Consider the following 21,261-nt stretch of genomic DNA (forward strand, 5'->3'; position numbering starts at 1 on the left):
TTTATCATGAGGTTATGGTGATTTTGTTTCTTTTCTTAACCAAATTTTCCATGCCATTATTAAGATTACAAAACTTAAAAAAACTCATCTTGGAGTTCCCCTCGTGGCTCAGTGGTTAATGAATCTGACTAAGGAACAGTGAGGTTACGCGTTCTATCCCTGGCCTTGCTCAGTGGGTTAAGGATCCAGCATTGCCTTGAGCTGTGGTGTAGGTTGCAGACGCAGCTCGAATACTGAGTTGCTGTGGCTCCAGTGTAAGCCTGTGGCTACAGCTCCAATTAGACCCCTAGCCTGGGAATCTCCATATGCTGCAGGTGCGGCCCCAGAAAAGACCAAAAAAAAAAAAAAAAAAAAACTTGTTTAATATATTTTATTAGAGAATAAGGTTGTTTCATTTTCTGTTTCATGTCATACACTCAGAAATGTCAGTTTCATCTCATATTTGTTTGAAGGGAAAAAAATGGGCTTATTTCAGTTCTGAAGTATATGACTTGTGTTTTCTGAAACATTTTGTCTTTAGGGCGTCATTATGGAGCTGTAACTTGTGAAGGCTGCAAAGGATTTTTTAAAAGAAGTATCCGAAAAAATTTAGTTTATTCATGTCGAGGATCAAAGGACTGTATTATTAATAAACACCATCGAAATCGCTGTCAATACTGCAGGTTACAAAGATGTATTGCATTTGGAATGAAACAAGACTGTATGTATTAGCTTTAAATGAGAAAATACTTTTAAGAATTCAGGCGAACTCAGAAGTGTGTTAAAATCAACATTTTAAGATATGTCAAATATATATGGTTTTTAATTTAAAGTTTTCCAACTAAAATGTAGCAATATGTGCATATGTATATATTTGTTATACATTCAACAGATCTTTGTTGTGCCTATACGCCAGGCATGTATTTTTTGTTTGAACACAGTAATAATTGGGAAAAAAAGCACAGCTGACTAGATACCAGTTTAATTTTTGATTTAATTACTCAACTGTTTAGTAAGGTAACGACAGTAGCTGATAGTGAGTTCTCATGCTTTTACTCTGTGTATAGCATATGAATTAACTTACTCTAAACAAAATTCTCAGTAAGTACTACTGTGACTCCATTTGTCATTTTAATGAACAGGAGATTTAGTAACTTGCTCAAGGTCACACAGCAATATAAGTGGCAGGACTTGGATTTGAATCTTGGCAGTTTTGTTTCATTTTTCTTAGAAAATGTACATTGAACAACTACAGGATACTATCTCCTAAGTAGGGATCGTGAAATAAAATTGCTCTAAGTGAAATACATTCCTGTATTTTATAAATGAAGACCAAGCAGTTGAATTACTTCTCAAGAGTCTCCCTGTCCTTAACTGAAAAAAGATCTAACTTGAGTCTTTTTGTGGTTTCTCTATTACTACTGTTTTCAGTTGGTGAAATATTATTTCATTTTTTAATACTCTTATATAACTAAGTAAAAGACCCCTAACTTGAGTTTTTCTTCCTTGACAGTGAACTGTTTTTATTTTTTATTTTTTTTTATTTTTTTATTTTTTTTAGCTATTTCTTGGTCCGCTCCCGCGGCATATGGAGGTTCCCAGGCCAGGGGTCGAATCGGAGCTGTAGCCACCGGCCTACGCCAGAGCCACAGCAACGCGGGATCCGAGCCGCATCTGCAACCCACACCACAGCTCACGGCAACACCGGATCCTTAACCCACTGAGCAAGGGCAGGGACCGAACCCGCAACCTCATGGTTCCTAGTCGGATTCGTTAACCACTGCGCCACAACAGGAACTCCGAACTGTTTTTAAAAAATAGGAGTTCTTCTATTTTTCTGCCATGGTTAGGGCAGGGAGAGAAGAAAGAATCAGAGATGCACAGTGGCCATTTTTACTATTTTGGAGCAACTTTTTTGAACTTGCAAATAATTTCTAAAGATGGACAGTTATCTTTGAAATTCATTTATGTTGATCATGTCTCCCGATAGCCGTGTTGCTGACCTAGAGCTTGATTACATTTATTTTATTTCATTTGTAATTTTTTATTATAGTTGATTTAAGGTGTTCTGTCAGTTTCATGCTTACATTTATAAATGACTATAAATTCTGCCTTGTGATATAAATTTGATGCATTTTTGTAGCTGTTCAGTGTGAAAGAAAACCCATTGAAGTATCAAGAGAAAAATCTTCCAACTGTGCCGCTTCAACAGAAAAAATCTACATTCGAAAAGACCTTCGAAGTCCCTTAGCTGCAACTCCAACTTTTGTAACAGATAGTGAAACTGCAAGGTATAGTAAAAACAACCAAAAAATAAATAGATAGATTAAGTAGCTGGTTATTTGCTTTTCTTCCCAGTGAAATTAAGGCTAAAATTTATACTTATTTGTTACAGGTCAGCAGGACTTTTAGATTCAGGAATGTTTGTGAATATTCATCAGTCTGGAATAAAAACTGAGTCAGCTGTGCTGATGACACCAGATAAGGTGTGTTTAGTACAATTAATTTAAAGCTTAAAACTTTTTAAGCTTTTAAAATTGTTTCCTTTTCTCCACCATCAATTTGGCCAGTTGATTTCATCTTAAATATTCTCTGTTACAAGTTGCTTTTTTTTTTTTAAGCGTAAATTATTAACTATTTGGTAGCGTCAAATGACAAAACTAAAAGAACTTGGTAATGAGTTTGATGTCCCTTATTTAAGGGAAGACTATCCATGAATCAGCAGATTACCATGCTCACAAGCAGTAGAACCCTCTTCCAGAGGAATTTTAGGCAAGAGTGAGTTTTATAGAGTGTTAGAAACAGCCACTAGGAAATGGGGTTTTATTGTCTAGGATGTTGGGGATTTCCTTGTTAGGCTGTGGTCTGGAGTAAGGTGAGTTTACTGGAGATGCAGAATTTGATTGGTGTGCATTATTAGGTCTCCTCAATAGGTGTTTCCTTTCAGTGCAGACTGATAGGTTTAGGTTTGTGAAGTGGCCTGGGCCCCTGGAGCCGCCTCCACTTGGTGGGTCCTGATACGCGAATTCACTTGATCAGGAGCAGTGTTCATTGTTCCACTAGAACAGTGATAGCGTCAACGTGAAAATGACATTTAAAAGTCTTCCAGATTTCTTTCATCTTGAAATAAAAGTCCTCAAAAGTGGAAATGTATGATAAATGTAAAATTCTTTATATCCCTTTTGTGTTCTCTTACAGATTTTATAGTGTTAAAACAGTTAAAATACTTCAGGTGAAGAGAAATTCCTAGCGCACCTCACTCAAAACTTTGGCTTGACTTGAGGGTAGGAATAGGATTGCAAGAGCTCTCCTAACTATCTATCCAAGTCATCTGGGTTCTCTTAGAGATTTGGAGCAGCTCTTTCTTGAGCAAGGGCTATGAAGGAAAAAAGGTTTGCTTGGTTGGGTTGAGCATGTAGAGTTTCTGTAGTGCCCAGAAGCCCCTTATGCGAGCTGAAAGCAAACATTTCTTCTCAAGACTCATACCTGAAGGCAGAATTTCAGAGAGCCTATGATTAGTGTTTCTTTCAGCCTATAACATGGTCTGATTTTATATACCCTATAATATTATTCATTCTATATATGGCCAGATTTGTTCTTTATTTGTTGCTGGATACTTAATAGAATCAAATTTCATCTGCCACTTAACTAGTTGAATAACCTTGGGCAAGTTATTTGACCTCTCAGTGCCTCAGTTTCCTTCCTCATCTGTAAAATAAGGGATAATAAGAGTGTCTGCCTTAGAGGCTGGGCTTTAGCATGTTGTTGTTAGTCAAGGAGGTTTCATATCTTACTGTATATTTTAGAATTACTCATAAGATTTCACCTAGCCTTATCTTCATGATGCATGCTTAGAACTATAGGTACAATTTCATTGAAGTATTAACTCCTTTAGGAAAGGAAGGGAACTAAGTTTTGTTTAAAAATTACTACTTTCCCAGTACACTTTTCTGTATATCAGTATTAAATTGTATGAACAGCCTTATGTGGTTGGTTTCTGCCAAATGGTCCCCAAAATGTCAAGTCACAATGTGAGGTCTCCCCATTAAACATCTAGTTAGACAAGTTATGAGATGGAAGAGAAGTTTTAGTTGAAATTTAAAATACCTAAAAATGGTAACCCCTTTTACTCGTATGTAAGAAGGCTGGAGCAGTGGTTAGGAGCATAGGCTTTCCCATCAGACTGCTCTGACATCCCGTCCCGCCTCTGCTTCTTACTGCTATAGTGACAATGGGTAATTCCTCTTATCGGTAATAAAGGGACGATGGTTCCTATTTCACAACGTTGTTAAGTCGAATAACACATATAAGTAGTAATCGTGTAAGAACTCAGAAGCTGGTAAATGGTGCAGTAAATGATTCTGAGACCATTGATTTAGAGAGAGCACAAAAGCTATTTGCCTACTTATTCACTGAAATCTATTTCACATAAACTAAAAAGTCAATATAAGAAATGAAATTCAAGGAAACAGGTATGTACTTTTAGGATTAAGAACACTATAAACAAAAACCATAAAGGAGTAATGAAAAATTTTAAATATCATTAAGTGATCCTGGACTACTCCAGGCCCTGGATTGAACCCACACCTCTGCAGTGACTCAAGCAGCTACCCTTGGATTTTTTTTTTTTTTTTTTTCTTTTTAAGCCCACACCTGCGGCATATGGAAGTTCCCAGGCTAGGGGTCAAATTGGAGCTGCAGCTGCAGGCCTATGCCACAGCCGCAGCAACGCCAGAGATCGAACATGCATCTTCACAAACACTATGTCAGGCTCTTAATTCACTGAGGATTCTGAATCACTGCACCACAGCAGGAATTCCAGTGCAGTTTTTAGTGTAAAGTAACTTTTTAATGAACATTTCCTAGGAAATGTACATGATGTTTTTAAACTTGTATTTTCCTCAAGTTTCTAAAAGCTCAGAGTTCTTTGATTTTACTTTCTAGATTCTATTTATCTTAGTTTTCTTTTGGTATTTTGTAATCTAGAATTGGGTTTTTCCGATTTAAAAGTTTACTGATACCTATTTACAGAATTTTAATACTTTTTTCTTTTTTTAAAGGCTGAATCATGTCAGGGAGATTTAAGTACATTGGCCAGTGTAGTGACATCATTAGCAAATCTTGGAAAAACTAAAGACCTTTCTCAAAATAGTACTGAAATGTCTATGATTGAAAGCTTAAACAATGGCGATACCTCTTTGTGTGAATTTCACCAAGAAATGCAGACTAATGGTGATGTTTCAAGGTAAGGTCTGTTTTGATCATATTTTATTCAAGTGTCCTTTAGTATGTCTTAAAATATTTTTATGTTGAATACTATTTACAGAAGTTTCAAAAAACAAGTATTTCTATCAGACTTAGAAAACTTAAGACAGAAGTAAATTTTAATTGAAAAATTTCTATTCAATATAAAACATTATTCAACAGGTTACATTGTAAATAATGAGCAGTGAGTGAATATAATATAATATTAGAAATGCACTCAAAATTCATGATTTTTTTTCTGATAAAAGTGATAATTTGGGCCTGATTTTTCAGATATCTTAGTGGCCAGCTTTATCTTCTGTGTATTTAAAGTTAAACATTTTTCTTACCAGGCAGTCATGTTTATTTTACCCATCAATTTCTAGTGATGAAAATAGATTTTTAACAACTTAGTTGAATCAACTACAATTTTAAGTTTACACGTCAGGAAACTTGTATCAGAATCCTACTTTCATTCCCTTAATATTAACACTTAAGATGTAGAAACCATATTTCTGCAGGCTTTTTTTCACACTCTGTTCATATTCGGAAATATTGAGGAAACTGCATTTAAGAGTCTCAATAAGTACTTTGCTGAACATAATATTTTAAAGAACTTTAGAAGGCGTCTAATTAAGAAACATGAGATATTTTGATTAGTTATTTGCTAATATTATTTGCCATCCTAATGTCAGATTTTTACAGTTTAGATAGAGCTGTATTACCACAAGTTTTTAAACATTCTCTGAATTTTTAAATAAAACTAAAACCTAACTTTATATTGTGTAGAATTTAGGGAAGTCAACATAGTTTTTGCCCTTGTTCTTTCTAAATAACTTCGGTACATAAAATAAATGGGCTAATATCTTATACTATCAGATGTGTAACTTGTAAAATTATGTTTTCATACCACAGTCTAAAAATTTTTCTCTCCTTAATTACATAAGTTTTTTAAAAGATTTGAATTCTCTGGTAAAATCCATACCATACATTTGAAGTTTAAGTCGTTGCTTTTAGAGAGAGCGAGTCAAAGACATCACTGAAATAAAATGCTCGGTGATGCACCAAAGTTGTATTTTCTACGTAGTTTTTAAGGCCTAAGTCTTGATTTCGGAATTTTATATAGAATTTTCATTTTATTGTGGAGATTGGCCAAGCTCACAGCTTCTGATGTCTCCTTATAGGGCATTTGACACTCTTGCAAAAGCATTGAATCCTGGCGAGAGCACAGCCTGTCAGAGCTCAGTAGAGGGCATGGAAGGAAGCGTACACCTAATTGCTGGAGACTCAAGCATAAATTACATCGAAAAAGAGGGGCCACTTCTCAGCGATTCACATGTAGCTTTCAGGGTATTTCCATGTATATATATATATATATTTCATAATTTTTATGTTGTGTTACCATTTTGATTAATTTTCCTTTCAAAAATCAAAGTATATATATTGTGCTTTTAAAGTCAGATATCCCTGATAGAATTTGAAACAGCAGCTAAAACATATAGATCTAGCTATTGAAAACCATGGCTTAATAAAACATTGTGTTTGTAAGTCAATTATAAACCACTTAATGTTTAAGAGTATAAAAGTTAGCTTTTAGAACATTTAGACAGAATTTTTTTTCATTTAGACTCTGTTAGACATAGCTTTGTTGATGGTGGTGTTTTTAAATATTGGCATTCATAATGTATTGAATGCACTGGTTTTATTCAATGCCTAGTAGCTACTGCTGCTTTAGTGTAAACCAGTATCTAAGACTCAGATAGTCTGCTTTTACCAAGTAACTACAAAGAACTCAATTATGTATTGCCCTAGTTAACTTGTTCTCAACATTATTTTAAGAAGGTTAAAATTATTTAATAAATTTTAACTTTTGATTTTTAACTTTTTATGCTTTACCCATTTGGAGAAGGTACATTTGTAATTTCTTTTTTGCTTCCCTACATACCTTAGTTTATGATGGAAACAATACATGGTAGAATACTGTAAACAGTACATGTAGAATGTCAGAAAACAGCTTTCTAGCATTTGATTTGTCATTCAAATAGTGTTTGGCCCACAGCTATCGAGAGGCTGACCATTGAGGCTCTCTCTACATTAAGATCTGCTGTTTTGACCCTTCCATTTTAACCATTCTGTCTTTGCTCTGCCAGCTCTGAATACTGTTAGGAAATCATATGCAAGTGGATGAAAGTACCTAGGAGATTTCGGTTAACACTGTAGAGTGGTCCTGAAATCATGAGGGTAATTGCTCATAGCTTTGCTACAGATTTTAAATTTCCATGAATTTTTTTCTTTGCTTTGCTTTTTTTTTTTTTTTTTTTTTTTTAAGATCACACCCATGGCATAGGGAAGTTCCCTGGCCAGAGATTGAATCCAAGCTACAGCTGCTGCAGCAATGCCAGATCCTTTAACCTACTGCGTCTAGGGATTGAACCCACGCCTCTGCAGCAAACCAAACTGCTGCAGGCAGATTCTTAACCTAGTACACCACAGCAGGAACTTCTCCCTGGCTTTCTTATAAACATATACATGGTTATAAAAGAGATATGTGTGCTACTGGCAGAAATAATGAACACAAAATAAATCTAACACTGGCCAACATTGCATATAATAAAATATATTCTTGTAAAAGTTGCCTTGGTAGAGGTAGCCCAGAGAAAACTCACAGTAACTTAATAATTGCTGTAATTTAATATAGGCAATAAAACATATCATTGAAGCCAATCTTTATGGAAACTTTCACCAGAGATAATTTACATAAAAAATCAGAAATTAAGTTTTGTTTTTTATATTTTATTTTTATGGGGCCTATAAGAACAGACAGTGGGCATAATCACTGTCGTCCTGAAACAATTTTTTCTTTCTGGAATTGGTTTTGTTTCCATTCTGACTTTGACTTGCTGTGTTCTGGGTATCCTCAGAATCCGCGCTATCAAGTTTCTTGCTCTCTTGAAAAGGACAGCTTCTTCTTTCTCTGATTCTTGTTTACAGCCTCTTGAAATCAAGAGCTTTACTTTGCAGTGACTTCTCACCCTGATAACTGTTATGGTTAGGTTCTCTCATTGAGGCCATGAGTTTCGAGCTCTGGCATCTGTAATCAAAAAATCAGTCCTTTCTATTGCTGAACTAAGTAGCATTTTGTTTCTCTCCTGCATTTTCGTATACAATGTAGTTTGCATATTTTATCATTTGAGCCTCACCACGGTCCGTTGAGGTTTGGATTTTTATTGTCATTCTATAAATGAAAAGATATTTGGAGGCTTTCGGTGTCTTACTGAAAACAATCCAGACATTAAGTAGAAATACTCTAATATATGACTTGCATTTTGATTCTGAAGAATCTTGGACGATAGTAATATTTAACGTTTTTATTAAACTTTAGTTTCTGATGTGATATCATATATTTTATCCCACTTGATTTTAAAATTTCCATATAAGATGGATAAATTAGCCTTTAGAAACAGGCGTATGAGACAGAGGTAGTTGTTTTCCCAAACTATTCTCGGATGTTTGTTATCTTAATATTACAGTCACAGTCTGTTTAGTCGCCATGTTGGATATTTGGAAGTCATTGTCATTCTCCCCAAATCTCACGACCTTCCATTCCATGATGGAATCCTATTGAATTTCTTCCTTCCTCTTCATTTTTATTGCCATATTCCATGGCTCTTAAAAGTTTTTACTTTACTGTTAGAGTAATTAACCTTTGCTTCCAGTCTCCTCATCTTGTCCTATGCATTGGTAACACAGTGATATTAAAAAAAAAAAAAAAATCCAGTTGTGCTATTCAGCTACCTAAAATCCTTCAGTAGTTTCCCATCTCATTCGCATATGAGATAAAGTCTGTGACCTCGCAGGACCCTCCAGTCTGATCCAATTGCCCATTTCTCAAGACACGCCATTCCCTTTCTTGGCCCTTTCCATAGCTCATTCAGTTTCCACTCCTGTGCTGATTCTACAGCGCTTAGCTTAATGGCTTAGATGAAGGCTCCGTAAATGGTTGCTGAGTTAATATGTAGTCCAGAGTCACACAGCTAATTAATGACAAGTTGGAAGTAGAATCCAGATCTGCTAATTTCAGTTAAATATTTTAAAAGCTGTCTCACACAGCCTATTTTCAGAATTACAGAAACTGCTAGAAAGTAGTTGTGGACAAGTAATAACTTCTAAATTTAGTTCATGCAACTGTCTTTAAGAAATCATCTCAGTATAATAAATGTGTATAACTTGAAAAATGTTTAATACAGTATAAACCCAAAAATCCACAGGTGTTTTTGGGAAACTTTACCACCTTTATAGTAGGAATTCACCTTCTCTGTAGAGGAAGAAATCTTTGGGGTTTTTTTCACTCTAAAAGACGTGTTGAATGAATTGTTTCTTCAGTCAACATTTGCTTTCTGATGCATAACGCTAGAGGTGTATCTTGCTTTAAGAAAATTAAGTATGTGAAAGAGATAAATTACATTTCCTTTCTCTATAAAATAATACAGCATGGCAATCTTTCGAATAGTGAGTTCTTGTATACATTATAAGTGATTTCAGTTTTATGATTAAAGCAACAGAGAGTTTTCAGCGTTGCCACCACTGTTGTGTAACCAAGGTGTGTCTTTTAGCCTTTATATTCAGTTTTTACATATTAGAAGTATTTTATTGTTTAAAAGTGATTTTTTTTTTTTTTTTTGTCTTTTTTTGCTAGTTCCCAGGCTAGGGGTCGAATCGGAGCTGTAGCCACCGGCCTACGCCAGAGCCACAGCAACTCGGGATCCGAGCTGCGTCTGCAACCTACACCACAGCTCACGGCAACGCCGGATCGTTAACCCACTGAGCAAGGGCAGGGACTGAACCCACAACCTCATGGTCGGATTCGTTAACCACTGCGCCACGATGGGAACTCCTAAAAGTGATTTTAAACTGCTTAGCAAAGGATAATCTTGTTTTGCCTCTTATTCCTCCCCAATAAAACTAGTAATATTTGGTAATTACTAATGACTTTTCAGGCCTTTTTTTCCCCTACTCATCTTAGGCAGCTCTAAAAACCTGTGATAGTTCCTAGTTTGTTTTTTATATACTTAGGTGTGGAAACAGTTGCATCCTAATAATTACATTTATGACGTTTAATATCTGCTTACCTACAGTTCACTTAAGAATTGTCTTAATGATAATTTACTGCTCTGGTAAGCATTTCTCAAACATGTAGAAAATTATCTTCTCATACATGGAATTTCAACTGTCAGTTGCCCTATTGTTTTATTACTTGAGACCCTTTATAAATAGATAAACCATTTATGGCTAATATCAAGCATAGGAAGTTAATATTTTTTGCATTTTTATCTAACACTTCCAGAGAACTTTGATAGCATTTTGATGAAAACCTTTGATCTGCTTGGCATCATAGACACCTTTGAGAATCTGATAAAAGCTATATATATATCCATTCAGAAAAATACATACGGGCATATTCACCTGCTCCGCTACCGAGGTAGCCACTGTTAACTGTGTGGTGTATCTCCTCCTGTTGTAATATACACTCTCTTTTTAACATAAATTGGGTCATCTCCATACTGTTGTGCCATTTTTCAACTTAGATGTCTATGGAATGTTTTTTCCATGCTGTAATATCTCAGTTTATCTTGCTAATTTTAATGCTTACAAGGTACCTTATATCATGGATTATTCTTTTCCTTAGTGATGGAAATTTGGGTTATTGCCAGCATTTAAATTTCTCTGTTAAGAGCAGTACTGAATGGACATCCTTACACTTGCTTTTTTGTGCATGTATGCAAGTCACTTTTGGAAATGGAGATTTAAAAGTGGTGTTGCTGTGTCACAGAAAAAACTGTTTTAAAATTTTGATGGATACAGTCAAATTGCCCTTCAGTTGACCCACACTCAGTAGTATGTGTTCTCCTGTCTCATCACCTACACTTGATATTATTCGTTATTTTAATAATTTTTAAAATTCCCAAAACAGTTTCTTATGGATGAAATCACATTTCATTGATAGCAAGATTTTCACAAATGCTTATAGAAGTGTTTTGATGTAGGCTATTTATTTCCAACAGTGGTCACACATTTAAAATAATTACCTAAGGTCAGCAATACAGACTGATAGCCTGTGAGTTATGGCTACACACAGATTTTGTTTTACGTGTAGATTAAATGGGGAGATTTTCACTTAGAAGCTACTCTTTGAAGAGTTTCAAGAGTTGGTAGTATTGAGCCCACATTACCATACGTTTTTATTGTGTTGAATTCAAGTCACAGCCATGCCCCTTACCTGGGAGTATGCACTTTCCAAGTGGTGTCAACAGGCCCACATCATTCATGTCTCTTCTGGCCCCACAAACATTTGTGGGTTTTTTTGTTTGTCTTTTTTTTTCTTTTTGAGGGCCCTGCCCGAGGCATATGGAGGTTCCCAGGCTGGGGGTCGAATCGGAGCTGTTGCTGCCGGCCTGCACCACAGCCACAGCAATGCCAGATCTGAGCCAAGTCTGTGGCCTACACCACAGCTCACGGCAACGCCAGATCCTTAGTCCACTGAGCCAGGCCAGGGATCAAACCTGCAACCTCATGGTTCCTAGTCAGATTGTTTCCGCTGCGCCACAATGGGAACTCCAGCATTTGAATTTGTTATTCCCATAGCCTGAGCAGAAGGGATACAATAAAGGATTGCTTCTTAAACTGAGTTGGTTGTGTACCACTGTTAATAAAAGGAGGGAGAGAAGGCAAAGACATGTTGTCAGACCGAGCCAGTAACGGTTAAAAGCACAGTGAGATAATGCCGTCCGTGGTTGGTATTTGTTAAGCGGAGTTCTGCTTTATCTGAACATTGCTTCATTAGAAACCGTGGTCTTCTCATTTGTTCTAAATCCTGTTTTTAGCTATAAAATCCAGTGACTTGGATTATTTCGAGCCCTCCCTTTTGGTTAGTGTATTCGATGATTATCTGACAAGTTTGAGTCCGTGTAGCCGTTTCAAAGCAATGCTGCTTCAGAACTGTCTGCTGTAAGACTGCTCACCTCAGTCCCTGTTCCCACCAGCTCACCATGCCGTCTCCCATGCCTGAGTACCTGAACGTGCACTACATCGGGGAGTCCGCCTCCCGGCTGCTCTTCCTGTCGATGCACTGGGCACTTTCCATTCCTTCCTTCCAGGCTCTAGGGTGAGTGTCTTGAGGTTCTTGAGCAGGTATGATTTCATAGCACAGGTGTACATTAAGCAAGAACTTTTATTTGGGGAGGATTTGACTAAAGGGGAAGAAATGCTGTAACGTTATAACCTGACGTTTTGTCATACATATGGCTAATCATGGCAGGAGGTATTTACTGTATATATATATATTTTGTGTCAGAGATGATGAATGTATTTCATAGTTTGACTAAGTTAACACTTTGAATGAAGTAAGTGCAGTGGAGTTGATAAATCATGGCTAGCATTGGTACGAGACCATCTGTGATGGGCCCAAGGCTAGGGAGGCTGTGGGGGTGTGTTGGGGTTGTTGTTTCCCTACACCACCACTGTTTCAGTGTCATCTCAGGCTTGTTAATAAGGAACCGAAACATGCACACAGTAAATATGTTTGACAGTAGAAATCATTGTTTTCCAATCATGTGGTTGTCCCCCCAAAAGGTAAGAAAATGTGAAACTCATAGTAGTGTACCGCTAAAATGATTGAGAAGTTTGGCCCTGCCACTAAAGGGCACATCTGTATTCTGTTTGAGTTAGATGGTAATGGGAGATAGTCTACTATAAGAAACCCAGGCTTTGCTTAAAGTCTGTCAGATGTACTTATGTTACTTTAAAATAACTGGTGTGAAGAAGCAAAGAGACCATAGAAAAAGTTAAGCCTGTAGTTTAAAAAGTATTGTTCGAGGAGTGCCTGCTTTGGCAAAGTGGATTAAGAATCTGATTGTAAGGGCTTCATTTCTCTGGGGATGTGTGGGTTCGATCCCTGGCCTGGTGCATTGGGTTAAAGGATCCAGTGTTGCTGCAGCTGCTGCGTAGGTTACAGCTGCAGCTTGGATTCAGTCTCTGGCCCAGAAACCTCCATAATGGTTGTGGCCATTAAAAAAAAAGAATGAGTCGAATTATAGGACCACACTTGACAATGCAATTTCATAAACAATTCACTTTCATATCCTGTACCTCTGTTTTCCCATTCACCAAATAGAAATAATAACTGCTTATCCTTTATCCTTAGAAAATATTTTGAGTATAACTAAGAAATGTATTTGAATCATGACTGTAAAAGGCATACATACAACCCCACTATAATTTGGGTTGTTAATCAGTGTTGGATATACCAGGCACTAAATCATGTACTTAAATAATACAGTTACATAGACTAAAAGCCTGATTTAGAATGGTTAACCTTTTATTTAAAATGATTATTAATCCTCTCTCTCAAAATAACATTTAACTTTTAGGATTTTTCCAGTTGGTTTAAGACAAAATTAGAATACATATAAATTTACATGTTAACATTTTATTTATTTTAAAGCATTAATTGTGGTTCCTTAAGCTTGTAACTGGCATATATATGCCTTAAAGAATAACCTGGTGATGTTTTTCATAATAACATGGTAAAACAGTTATTATAGTAAAACAACATATTATAGTTATTATAGTAAAACAACAAAAGGAAGGATATAGAGGGGAGTGATTTAAATTCCTTGAGTTAGTTATAACACCATTGATCTTAAGTACTTCTGTTAAATTAAGTGTGATTATCCTGTGGAAATACTCTAAATGTTGAAGAAACCAAAAATGAAGCCTGTGGTTTCCAGTTTGAATATAATGTAATTTTATAGCGGCAGCCACATTTCCCTGTGATCTGTCTTGAAAATCAGTTTCAGTGTAACAGCCGGAAGATTCTTTGCAATTAGAATTAACTATTGTGTAGCATTTGAAGCTGTTAATTGTTACGTAAACTTATTTATTATCACTATCCAGATAATTTATAGTTTGAATTAATCAGATGGATGAGAACTAAGTACTAATGATGGGAAATTCTGTAATGCTGTAATAAAAGCCATTCTGAGAATCTTAGAACCTGGCATTAGTTGCATTTTAATGCTATTTTATTTATTTTTTTGGTTGTCCCACGACACATGGAGTTCCCAGGCCAAGGATCATGTTCAAGCCAAAGTTTCAGCCTGTGCCATAGCTGCGACAACACTGGATCCTTAACCCACTGTGCGGGGCCAGGATTGCACCTGCATCCCAGTACTGCAGAAACGCCAGCAATCCTGTTGCACCACAACAGGAACTCTGGCATTTTTATCTCCAGATAGGAAACTTGAAAACAAAGCCCTCATTTTACAGAGAGAAACAGATAAGCAACATTAGTCATTTTCTAAAAGTCAAGTTTGGGAGTTCCCACTGTCACTCGGTGGGTTAAGAGTCTTACTGCAGGAGTCCCTTTTGTGGTTCAGCAGGTTAAGAACCCAGCGAGTACCCATGAGGATTCAGGTTCGATCCCAGCTTCACTCATTGGGTTAAGGAATCGGCACTGCCATGAGCTGTGGTGTAGGTTGCAGACATAGCTTAGATCTCGCATTGCTTTGGCTGTGGTGTAGGCCAGCAGCTGCAGCTCCAATTCCACCTCTAGCCTAGGAACTTCCATATGCTGCAGGTGCAGCCCTAAAAAGCCAAAAAAAAAGGATCCAACTGTAGTGGCTCAGGTCGCTGAGGAGATGCAGGTTCGATCCCCAGCCCAGTGCAGTGGGTAAGAGGATGCAGTGTTGCCGCAACTGCGGCACAGATTCAATCCCTGGCTCAAAAACTTCATATTTTAAATATATATCTTTCGATAATTGATCTCTGCACTTAGCTCTTTCCCTTTTCCTTTGAAAATTAAATAGTCTGGTAATTCGTTCTTCAGTTGGCACTTTTCTTCTTTTATCCTTAAGTATATACTCCTTCACACTGATATTTCTTAACCTTTTCTCTAGTCTTCCCCAAAATACTTCTGCCAAAGTATTTTCTTACTAAAGGATGTAGCACAGACCAGTAAAAACTTTGACTTTTTAAATCAATTTCTTTTCTTTTCCTGTCCTGTATTCACTAGTTAATAACCTTGGCTAGCTGTTTCCTCTTTAAAACTTCAGCATCAGGAGTTCCCATCGTGGCACAGTGGTTAACGAATCCGACTAGGAACCATGAGGTTGTGGGTTCGATCCCTGGCCTCGCTCAGTGGGTTAAGGATCCGGCATTGCCGTGAGCTGTGGTGTAGACACGGCTCGGATCCCAAGTTGCTGTGACTGTGGTGTAGGCCAGTGGCTACAGCTCTGATTCGACCCCCTAGCCTGGAGGTTACAATAAATAAATAAATAAACAAACAAACAAACTTCAGCATCAGAGGTTAAGATGAAAACTGAAGTACTTTGAACTTTTCCATCATGTTTTCTTTTAGCTCTTTCTTCATGTTTGTAAAATATTAAAGTAATATTGAAGTATAGAAATATAAATAAAACTTTACTCTCCAGAGGGAACTAACCCTACTCTTTAACAGTTTGGTTTCCTACCAGATCTTTTCCATGCTGTATTCAAACAATCAAAGACACACACACTTACATATCCTATTCGTAGCCTTTCTTTGTACACCTATATAATGAACTTCTTTTGTCAGCATGTATATTCTCCCAGTCTCCTTAATGGCTACCTAAGTGTTCCATTTTATAGATTTATTATAATTTACATATTCTTTATTAGTAAACATTTGGGTTCTTAACTAATGTTTTGCTGTTGTTTTTATATCCAATGTGTTGTAGCATTGTATATACATCTTTTTTCCTACGTGTTAGTATTTCTGAAAAATAGCTTCTTACAAGTGGACTTGCTGAGTCTAAGAGGGTATACATTGTAGTTTTTGATTGGCATTACCCGATTGTCCTCTAAAAAACGGAGTCAATTTATGTTCATACAAGCAGTGTGTAAGAATGAATGTTTATTTCCTCACACCCTCCTCAGTACTGACTTTTTCCATCTTTTCTGATAAATAGTATTTTTGTTATCTTTAATTTCATTTGATTTTGCTTGAGATTGAAACTTCAGTCATTTTTCTGAGGATATTTTAAAATACTAATTTTTCTCTTAATTTAAACTTACTTTCCAGTAGATTTTGATAGCCAATTTCTTATGGCAGATAATTCTTCTCAGATACTGAATGGAAATGAAAGATCAGCTTGGAGATAAAATTCCACTTACATAATTCCCAGTGATAATTTTGTGGTTCAGTGGGTTAAGGACCTGATATTGTCTCTGTGAGGATGCTGGTTTGGTCCTTGGCCTGGCTCAGTGGGTTAAGGATCCAGCATTGTCTCTGTGGCAGTGCATGTTCAATCCCTGGTGCAGTGGGTTAAAGGATCTGGCATTGCCACCTCTGCTGTAGGTCAGCAGCTGCAGCTCAGAGTTAGTCCCTGGCCCCGGAAACTTCCATGTGCTATGGGTGCAGCCCAAATTAATTAATTTAATGAAATAATTTTAAAACAAAATATGAGCTCTGAGCTGTATTTTAAGGAATAAATAGGAATTGGCCAGGAAAACAAGGTGGGGAAAGGATATTGTAGGAAGGGAGGGCAGCATTTAGTCATTCAGTCAGCAGTTTTTAACTGAACACCTACTACATGCTGGTTCTCACCTCAACAGGTTTACCCTGTTATTCCCTCTTCCTGGAATACTATTCCTCTAGGGGTTTTTTGTTTACGTTCTCTTCCCTCTGTCTCTACTGAAATGTCAGCCCTTCAGAAAGGCCTTCTCTAACCACCTTACCTGAACCCCCATTTCGTTTTCTTTTTTTTTTTTTTTCTTTGTCCTTTTAGGGCCACACCCGTGGCATATGGAGGTTCCCAGGCTAGGGGTCTAATTGGAGCTACAGCTGCTGGCCTACACCACAGCCACAGCAGCACCAGATCCGAGCCGCGTCTGCAATCTACACCACAGCTCATGGCAACGCCGGATCCTTAACCCACTGCGAGAGGCCAGGGATTGAACCTGCAACCTCATGGTTCCTAGTCGGATTCGATTCTGCTGTGCCATGACGGGGACTCCCCCTGTCTCGTTTTCTAATGCATCATCCTACTTTACAGTAATGTAGACTTTTCATTACCAGAAAATAATGTTTGTATAACCATATGTATATGTGCATATAGTATTTATATAAAAAATTTAAAGGGATGCATTTATTATGTTTTCCTTCTGTTTCATGAAGGTAGACATCCTTCATCGTGTTTATTGCTATTTCTCTAGTGCCTAGAAGAGTCGTTGGCATGTGTTTTGTTGTTGTGACCTTTTCGTGTAATTCTTATGTTTGTGTCTCATATCAACTCTGAGCAAGATTTAGAACATGTAGTGTTTCTGCGTTATATTTAGCTAAACAGCTGAGACCCAGGAGTTATTTGCTTAATATCAAATGGATAATAAGTGGATGATCTAGGTGTTAAAATCCTGGTGTCTTGATCTCTATTCAAATACTGTTCTACTTTCTCAAGCTCCTGAGATTTCTTACTTAGAAACTCAGGAAAAGACCGTTTTGTTTGTTTGTTTGTTTTGTCTTTTTAAGGCCCCACCCGAGGTATATGGAGGGTCCCAGGCTAGGGGTAGAATCGGAGCTGTAGTTGCCTGCCTACCCCACAGCCACCGCAACACCAGGTCTGAGCCACATCTGTGACCTACACCATAGCTCACGGCAACACCGGATCCTTAACCCACTGAGTGAGGCCAGGGATCAAACATGCGTCCTCATGGATACTAGTCTCGTTTCCGCGGAGCCACGATGGGAACTCCTGACCTTTCTTACCTTTGCTACTCCTAGCAAAATCTTTGCTATCTCATGTATAGGATACTTATATCTCATCTGAAACATAGAGTAAACCAGTTCTCAGGAGATGGTGGTTTCTTACCATCAGATAATTCTAACTGCCCTTTTGAAGGTTTTTAAGTGTATGCTTTTGCTTTTAATTTTTTTAATTTTTATTCCATCTGTTTCCATGAAATGTGGGATTAAAGCCCCAGCTTTTAGTTTGAAATACTACTTGCAACTGTTCATATACACTGACTGATTAATTAATGAACTAGCTAATATTTAAATTTCTAAACCTTCCTCATCAACTGAAATCAGCTACACAAAATAGAGAATCGGTCATGCCCATGCCCAGTTGGTCTTTTAGAATAATTTTAGTTCAGTAACATTTTAAAGATCTGAGTCAGTTGTAAACTTTTATGAAATATATTTCAATATTTGACATTTATTTTGTTTTTATAGGCAAGAAAACAGCATATCATTGGTGAAAGCCTATTGGAATGAACTTTTTACCCTTGGTCTTGCCCAATGCTGGCAAGTAATGAATGTAGCAACTATATTAGCAACATTTGTCAATTGTCTTCACAGTAGCCTTCAACAAGGTAAGAAGGACCTTATTTATTTCCTTTTCTAAGATATGAGAGAGGGTGTCAGTTTTATAGTGTTATGATTAAAGTTAGATATCAAAAGATAAAAACATCCTTTTTAATTTTTGATAAATTCAAAATGTATTTTTTCCATTTTGATAAGTTCATTCATTAATCACCCAAAAATAGTTTTAAATGAGAGCACAACAAAGCAAACAAGTGTATTTAAGAGCTGTTTTTGATGAGGCCTCATGAATTTTTGTGCTTTTATATGGGCACCAAAGAATCCAGGGTAAGCTTATGTAGAGGTGATCAAATATTTATACATATATACTTCCTACTGTCTTTCTTTTTTTTTTTTTTTTTGCCTTTTTTTAGGGCCAAACCTACAGCATATGTAAGTTCCAGCCTACGGGTTTAATCAGAGCTACAGCTGCCAGCCTATGCCACAGCAATGCAGGATCCAAGAAGCATCTGAAACCCACACCGTGGCTCACGGCAATCCCGGATCCTTAACCCCACTGAGCGAGGCCAGAGGTCGAACCCACAACCTCATGGATCCTAGTGGGGTTTGTTAACCACTGAGCCACGAAGGGAGCTCCCTGTTTCCTACGAGTTTTTAAACTGACTTTCTTCATTGAAGCCCTTTGAACCCCAAGATAGGCTGATTTTTTTTTTTTCCAATTAATTCATCAGGATGTATTCTCTCACTTAAACAGTACTGAAGAATCACAAGAGTCCTAAGTCTCTTTTTCCTTTTCTTGTTGCCACGGTGATTACAATTCCCATTCATTTTAGAAGATAGGCAGGCACTGTTTTATAAATGTTTAGCTTCAGAATGACTTGTGACTAACCAAGAGAGTACCTCATCCTCTTATAGGAAGAACTGCTTTTTGACTTCAGGAATAAGTTATAAATTGGGAATTACGTTTCATTTCTTTTGCATATTCCATTTCCTGTTGTTTTACATTATTTTTAAAATATCTGGTTTCTCCTCCTATTTAAAGGCAGAGAAATAACCTTAAAATCTCATCAACAGCAGATCAACTAGAAGGCAGTACTGCATAAACACAATAAATTTTCTTTTTCTTTCCTTTTTTTTCTTTTTTTTTAGGGCCTCACCCACGGCATATGGAGGTTCCCAGGCCAGGGGTCTAATCAGAGCTGTAGCCACCAGCCTACACCACAGCCACAGCAACTCAGGATCCAAGCTGCACCTGTGACCTACACCACAGCTCCAGATTTTCAAAGTTATAAAGTTTTATTTTACTCAGTAACTTTTCTTTGGTCTTGGCAGTGTTTTTTGCTATTTGTTTTTGTTATTATGTTGGCAACTTTAAAAAATCTAGATGGTTTTGCTCATTTTTTTCCAACCAATATAAGCTTAAATAAAATCCTGTTATTAAAATGTGAATCTTTTGTACTTTGGTTGGTGGGCCAGTTTTTTTAGGTGGTTGTCTTTACAACTTACCTTCTCAAAGGTGTATCTTGAAAGGAGATGTTGCATTTAAGGTTTTTTTTTTAATATTAACCACTTGTTTTTTTCTTGAATGATCTGTATCTGAAGATCTATTCGTTTCACTTATACTTGCAGAGATACTGAATCTTAAACATTTTATAAGTTGGTTATATTCAAAACTGGAAGGAAATATTGGATAAAAATAGTCACGCCTTTTTGCAAAAAAGTAGAAGGTATTGTTTGTTTCTTTGTTTTAAAGATAAAATGTCAACAGAAAGAAGGAAAGTATTGATGGAACACATCTTCAAGCTGCAGGAGTTTTGTAACAGCATGGTTAAACTCTGCATTGATGGGTATGAATATGCCTACCTGAAGGCAATAGTACTCTTCAGTCCAGGTATGTAAACATTTACTTCTTACTTAAAATGCAGTGCTTGAAGATGTGGAGAAATTGAAACCCTCATACTTTGCCGTTGGGTATTAACATCGGTGCAGAGTGGAAACAACCAAAGTGTCCCGTCGAACGAATTGAGATGTAATGTATAGATACAGTGGCGTATCATTCAGCCATAAAAAGAAATGTAATTCTGATATGTGCCACCGTGGATCAACCCTGAAAACAGTATGCAAATGGAAGAAACAAGTTACAAAAGACCACATATTATATGATAGCATTTATCTGAAATGTCTAAAATAGCCAAATCTATCAAGAGATTAGTAGCTACCAGGAACTAAGGAGAGGAAAGTGACATTTGGGCTAAACAGAAACGTTCTAAAATTAGATTGTGCTGATGGTTGCACAGCTCTGTGAATATACTAAACTCTTGAATAGTACACTCTATTTTATTTATTTATTTACTTTTTGTCTTTTGTCTTTTTAGGCCCACACCCGCAGCATATGGAGGTTCCCAGGCTAGGGGTCTAACTGGAGCTACGGCTGCGGACCCACACCACGGCCACAGCAACGCCAGGTCTGAGCCACCTCTGCAACCTACAGCACAGCTCACAGCAATGCTGGATCCTCAACCCACTGAACGAGGCCAGGGATCAAACCCACAAATCAAGTTCCTAGTCAGATTCATTTCTGCTGTGCCACGACGGCAACTCCCGAATGGTACACTTGAAATAGGTGAAATTTATGGCTGTTAGACATCTGGGTATGAAAAGGAAAATTGAAATCAGTGGAGTCA

At 37.0% G+C, this 21,261-nt stretch overlaps 1 protein-coding gene across 4 annotated transcripts in view; it reads left to right on the plus strand.

Moving 5' to 3' along the window:
• NR2C1 (nuclear receptor subfamily 2 group C member 1) overlaps positions 1 to 21,261 on the plus strand; it is a 47,624-nt gene that overhangs the window by 19,861 nt on the left and 6,502 nt on the right. For 3 of the 4 annotated variants that reach the window (XM_005664254.3, XM_003126708.4, XM_005664253.3), the window contains exons 5-12: positions 521 to 700; positions 2,123 to 2,270; positions 2,375 to 2,465; positions 5,040 to 5,224; positions 6,408 to 6,573; positions 12,264 to 12,385; positions 18,488 to 18,627; positions 20,331 to 20,468. In XM_005664254.3, the coding sequence (XP_005664311.1) occupies positions 521 to 700; positions 2,123 to 2,270; positions 2,375 to 2,465; positions 5,040 to 5,224; positions 6,408 to 6,573; positions 12,264 to 12,385; positions 18,488 to 18,627; positions 20,331 to 20,468 (1,170 nt within the window). The other variant, XM_013998075.2, reaches the window with a different exon arrangement.

Source organism: Sus scrofa, chromosome 5 (assembly GCF_000003025.6).
Source record: "Sus scrofa isolate TJ Tabasco breed Duroc chromosome 5, Sscrofa11.1, whole genome shotgun sequence".
Classification (NCBI taxonomy): domain Eukaryota; kingdom Metazoa; phylum Chordata; class Mammalia; order Artiodactyla; family Suidae; genus Sus; species Sus scrofa.